The sequence below is a fragment of the Chaetura pelagica genome, unplaced genomic scaffold (assembly GCF_000747805.2).
Source record: "Chaetura pelagica isolate M959 unplaced genomic scaffold, ChaPel_1.0 scaffold1034, whole genome shotgun sequence".
NCBI lineage: Eukaryota > Metazoa > Chordata > Aves > Apodiformes > Apodidae > Chaetura > Chaetura pelagica.
The window spans coordinates 149,835-155,699 of NW_009953139.1; the positions used below are offsets into that span (position 1 = coordinate 149,835).

The 5,865-nt window shown below is 58.3% G+C and overlaps 1 protein-coding gene across 1 annotated transcript in view; it reads right to left on the reverse strand.

The window, feature by feature from the left end:
- The window catches only part of PCGF2 (polycomb group ring finger 2), a 17,544-nt gene extending 12,170 nt beyond the window's left edge, over nt 1-5,374 (reverse strand). Inside the window, exons 1-8 of the mRNA XM_009997300.1 lie at nt 5,259-5,374; nt 4,881-4,977; nt 2,533-2,588; nt 2,016-2,066; nt 1,825-1,933; nt 1,209-1,257; nt 944-1,042; nt 531-611 (exon numbers count right to left, since the gene is read on the reverse strand). Of these exons, the coding sequence (XP_009995602.1) occupies nt 531-611; nt 944-1,042; nt 1,209-1,257; nt 1,825-1,933; nt 2,016-2,066; nt 2,533-2,588; nt 4,881-4,977; nt 5,259-5,370 (654 nt within the window). The 5' untranslated portion in view covers nt 5,371-5,374. The remainder of the gene's footprint in view (nt 1-530; nt 612-943; nt 1,043-1,208; nt 1,258-1,824; nt 1,934-2,015; nt 2,067-2,532; nt 2,589-4,880; nt 4,978-5,258) is intronic.
- Between the last annotated feature and the right edge of the window lie 491 nt (nt 5,375-5,865).

Below are 5,865 nucleotides of genomic sequence, written 5' to 3' on the forward strand. Positions count from 1 at the left end.
ACCCCCCCCCCTGCTCCCCACCACGGCGCTGGTGGCACAGCCAGGCTTGGCCACCAACCCTCCCCCCTGCCCTGGAGAAAGGAGCAGAAAAGCACGTGCAGCCCCCCCAGGAATCCCAGCTGGAGCCCAGAGCTCTGGCAGGAGGGGCCATCGGGGCTTCACTGCCCCAAGTGCCAGTTTTTAAGCTTTTCAATCAGTATTTTCAATTCTTAAATGTCCCCGTGTTTAAATTCTTCCACCTTTAAGTGCTTCAAGTTTTAAATAACTCCATTTTTAAAACTATTCCTTTTAGAGGTTCTTTGATTCGCACCTTCTTTGGCTTTTCAATTCTTCCATTTTCAAATGAATCCCCTTTTTTCACTCCTCAGGGCTGGGAGTCACCAGCGCTGAAGCTTTTTCCCCACCTTTCCCCAGCCCTGAAGCACTCCCTGCTCTTCTGACCTTTCCTCCCAGACAATTCCCGGCACTGGGGGTTTCTCCAGACAATCCCAACCCCTTCCAGGGGCAAGGGAGGAGGCAGCTCCACTTACCCTCCTCCAGGGGTAGATGTAGGCGATGTCCATCAGGGTGTAATACTCCTTCAGGGGCTCATCTTCATAGAGGACTTCAACCTGGCCCAGGGGACAGTGACAATCACCTGGTACGGGGGGCAGAGGCACCACCGCCCCCCCCGGAGCCACCCCTGGGGTCTTTGCCATCCCCACAGATCTCTCCCAGAGCCAGGGGCTGCTGGAGCTCCCAGCACTGCCCTTCCCAAACCCTGCAGCAAACCCCACGTTCACAGGCAACACCTCCCAAGGGGACAGATCCCACCCAGGGATCCAACGCGGGATTCCAGAGCTGGCAAAGCACGGGAAGAGAACAGCAGGGGATGCCAGCTGGGGAAGCCAAGGTGGTATCGACCCCTCCGAGCCCACCCCGAGGACCCCGGGCAGGGACTCACCTTGTACTTGCTGGGCACGTCCATCTTGTTGCGGAGGAACTTGGCCAAGTGCAGGACGGTCATGGCAGCGGGACAGCGCAGAAACCGCTCCCCGCTCCGCTGGGGGGGCCCGGGGGGAGAGGTGCTGAGAGCCCGCCGTGCAATTAATGGGCAGCTCCCACCTCCTCCAGCAGGCGGTTTGGGGGTGCCCTCCCGTCCCCCCACCCCACCCCGGAGGCCCGGGAGGCAGCTGGAGCTCTCCATGCCGTGGTCCCACCACACTCACCTTCTCCTTCTCCAGGTCCCCGTTCTCCACAGTCCCCTTCTTCTCCTCTCTGGGTCACATGGAGGGAGGAAATTAAACACAGGACAATGTTTATGGAGGAATATGAAGGTGGAGAGAGAAAATAACCCCCCCAGAAGGGCCGGCCATGGAGGGCAACATCCAGTGACCACCAGCAAGCTCTGGCTTGGCCACACTGACCATGTATGTACACCTTCAATCCAGTGCACTGCCCAGGCTGCCACCTTCCCTGCCTCCCTCTCAACCACTGCTCTGGATTCCACTGACACCTTCAGAAGGCATCACAGGCACCAGGGAGGTGGCAGCCCTTGGGCTCTGCTGCCTGGGATGGAGCCTTCCCCCCCCTGCCCGGGGAGCAGCCATCAGGGGACCCACTGGTACAACAAGCACCCACAGAGGATGGGGGTGCAGGGCAGGTGGGGTTTGGGTGCTCCTCTGTCCATTCAAGCACCCTGGGAGATGCTGAGCCCCGGGCAGGGGCTGTGTCATCACCACCTCACCTCCCAGCTCCAGCTCCAGAGCTGGGAAGAGAAGGGTGAGAGTTTATCGCCACCCCCCCATCCCAGACAGAAGCTTCAGAGGAGCCAGAAAACGGTACCTGGAGCCTTCATAAAACTCTATGGACAGGCTGACGATCTCGTCGTCCGTCAGGTTCCCTTTGTCCTGCTCGGAGACTTCCCCGCGATCTTCATTGGACCCGTTGGGAACTGCAGGAGCAGAGGGAGGGAGAGGCTGAGGCGTGGGAGGGGGCACAGGGGGGACCGGGGGGTCCCTGGGGCCGGTGCTCACCCTCGGCCACGGGGTACGCGGCGTAGAAGTCGCGTCGCCTCTTCATCTCATCTGCGGGAGAAGGGAGGAGGAAGGTGACAAAAAAATCCCACGGAGGGGGAGATGGGTGCAAACTGGGGAGCAGGAGGGAACCCCGGATTGCTGAGCTCCCCGCCTGGTGCAGCAGGAGCCCTGGGAGAGCGGGGGTTCCAGCAGGAGCAACCCAGTTGTACCAGTGAGACCCTGGGCTCGACGGCCCCCCGGGCTCAACTCGCCTGCAGATCCCCCCAGTTTTGTCCCCCAAGGATGGGCAGACACTTGGAAAGGCAAACTCAAAGCTCCTGCTCCCACCTTTGCTTCTCGTGGCTCCTCCCAGCAGCAGCAGCCCCCGGGATGGGCACCATCCAGGTCCCTTCACACCAGGAACTCTCCCCATTTACAGGGGCAGCAAAATCCAGGGCACCGGTTTCACCGGTGGGTGGGAACGAGCTACAAACCCCCCCAAACCCACCCAGTGCCCACTGTCCCTTCCCTGTACCTTTGAAAAGCCCCGGGACCAGTTTGTACACTATGTCCTGCAGGGTTTTGTCCGACCTGGGGGTGGAAAAAAAAAACAAACACAGGAAAAGAGGGAGAAATCAGGTGGAGGGGAGGGGGTGACCCCAAGACCCTCTCCCCACCTCCCCCCAGGAGACCCCGACCCATGGTGATGCCACCACCCTGTCTCACGGGCAGACCCACCCACCCTGGCACTCCCCATCGAGGGTTCACTCTGGAAAAAGAGACCAAACCACCTCAGAAATCCTTGTGATGGCTCGGGGTGCTGACAGCAGGGTTTGGGTTTGGGGGCTGGGGTGTGTTTCAGTCGGCAAAATGATGGCAAAACCATCTGACCCAGGGTCTGCAGATGTTTCTGCAAGTTGGAATTTACATCTCATTTTATTTCTGGACTTGGCTGCAGTTCAGGCTTTGATTTCCCTCAGTTGTAAGGATGGCAGGACAGCGTCCAGTGCCAGGAAGCAAAGAGGATTCCCTAAAATGTGAACGTCTCCAGGCAGGATCTTCTCAAGTATTCAAGGAACTGGGGAAGCTCCAGTCCTGGGAATGGGATTTTGCTGGGAGTTTGGAGCTCAGGCCCCTGCAGGGCAAGTGGCACAATTTTAAAAGCAGCAGCTCAAGTGAATGAAAAAAAACCCAACACAACAAACAAACCTCCAAAACAAATTAAGGGCAGTGGGGCTGGTGAAAAGTAAATTATACCTTGCCATGATTTCCATTTTAATAATAAGGCCTTTATTTTAAAGAAAAACAAATGACTGTGCCCTATATTATTTTTAGCCCAGACGTGTCTTTCATCCCTAACTCCTCAGTGATCTCACCCTGGTTCAGGAGGCCCCGCTGGGATTTTATTTATAATACATACCCAGAGAATTTGCTCCATAATTTACAACAAGCTAATGAAACAGCAGCCTCAGCCTCTTGATTGGCAGCTTAATTACCAGCTGGTTGCTGCTCTTGCATGACTCAACCCCACTGAGCTCAGCACGGTGGGGTGGGTGGGGGCTGGGGTGCCAGGGGGGACCCCACTCCCTGGGTGTGGGAGCTTTGGTGCTGCTGTGGCACCAGTTTGGGAAGGAAAGGGACAATCAGGCCCCTCATGGATGCTGAGTTTTTGATGGCACCACATCTGGATCAGGCCCCTGTCACCTCTGCACTCACGTGCCCCACATGGGGAGGGACTTTGGACAAGGGCTTGTAGTGAGAGGACAAGGGGAGAATGGATTAAAACTGGAAGAGGGGGATTGAGGTGAGACATGAGGAGGGAATTTTTTGCTGTGAGGGTGGTGAGAGCCTGGCCCAGGTTGCCCAGGGAAGCTGTGGCTGCCCCATCCCTGGCAGTGTTGAAGGGCAGGTTGGATGGGGCTTGGAGCAGCCTGGGCTGGTGGGAGGTGTCCCTGCCCATGCAGGGGGTGGGACTGGATGAGCTTTAAGGTCCCTTCCAACCCAAACCAGTCCATGACTCCATGATTTCCCCCTCCATCCAAAAGCTCAGGAGGCTGCAGATCTGGGCAGGTGGGCAGGGATGTTCAGGGATGTTCTGGCAAGGGAGCTGTGGGAGCTGGAGTGTAAATATTTCATAGTGAACCAGAAAAAAAAAAAAACAATCACCAAAAAAACTGGCGGAAGAAGTGTTACTACAGGAACAGATTTAGAGGGAAGAGGCTAAAAAAGAAAACAAGAGGAGGATAAAAAAAGCTGAGTGATGCTCTGCAGCCTGTCGTGGTTTCTATGCCAACCACCTGCAGAGCCAATTCCACCACTGATGGGATGTGTCTGGTTTTCCCAGCCAGACAAGGAGCTGGGGCAGAGCCAGCCAGGAACCCTCTTGCCTTCCAGCAGGTGCTGCCAGCTGGGTGTCCCCTGAGGGGCAGGGCACTGTCCCCACCAGGGGCAGAGCAGGAAGCTCAGGCAGCTCCAGGTTAAAAAGCGTCCAGCAGGATGGGCAGATGGACAGTCTGTGGCCTGGGATGGGCAGGGATGGGCACAGGGCAACCCCTGGCACCCACCCCAGCCTCCTCCTGCTGCCACAGAGATGGTCCCTGAGTGCTGTCCCCTCCATGGTGGCATTTCCCACTGTTCCTGTTCACCTGGAGACCTCCCCAAACCCCCACTGCAGGGAGCAGAGCAGGGAGTTTCACGCTGCAAGAGAAGTTACTGCTCCTTGCTCAGCTGCACCCTCCCTGGCCTGGCTGGTTGTGGGGTCCTGTTCCCCAGCCCGGGGTGCCTGGGGCTGCACCCCAGGGTGGGCACAGGCTGCACCAACCCAGGGCTGGGCTCTGGGGGCCAGGGAGGGGCACAGTGTGCAGGCAGCCCCCCCCTGCTCACCTGATGCTGAGGAGGGGTCTGGTTTTGTGCACTTGAACATCACACATGGGGCAGTACTTGTTGGTCTCCAGGTAGCGAACGATGCAGGTTTTGCAGACTGTGGGGAGAGACCCAGAGTGAGCAGAAGTGACCCAGAGTGACAGACGAGGGGACAGAGCCCCCGTGCCAGTCCTGAGAAGCAGCCCACACCCCTGCCCCAGCTCAGGGCTGGGACCCCTGCCCGGCTCCGGCCCCATCCACAACCCCACAGCTCCGTGTGGCAGCAAATCCTGGTACAGGGTGGGTTTGGGCTTTTGGGGGGGGGTCTCAGTGCAGCACAGGCACCCTCCTCGGGGCTTGGGGCACCCCCGGGTGCAGCTGGGGGGCCAGGACACTCACAGGAGTGCAGACACTCCACGATGGTGGTGGCGTCTATGAAGTAGCCGCCGCACAGGGCACACATCAGGTGGGGGTTGAGCTCGGTGATCTTTATCCTGGTGGTCCTGTGCATTTTGGAGCAGCACCACGGTGGGTCCTCCCTGCAGGGAAACACCCGGGGTCACCTTTCGTGGCTGCTTCCTGCAAGGATGGGACCTACAGGTGCAAGCAGCACCCACACACCTCCCTGGCCAGCCCCAGGCTCTGCCCAGCTCCTTCTACCTCATGTCTGCACCTTCTTGGGGGTCCCCGGGTGGGTCCCCACTGCGCCGAGTCCCCTCTGAGTGGCCTGCAGCTCCTGGGCTGTGCACACACACACACTCACACGCACACACACACGCGCACGCACACACGCACACACAGAGACACACACACGCAGACACACGCACACACAGACACGCACACACACACGCACGCGCACACACACGCGCACACACACACTTACACACACATGCACACACATGCACACACACACACATACACACACGCACACACTTACACGCACTTACACACACGCACACACTTACACACACACGCACACACTTACACACACATGCACACACACACA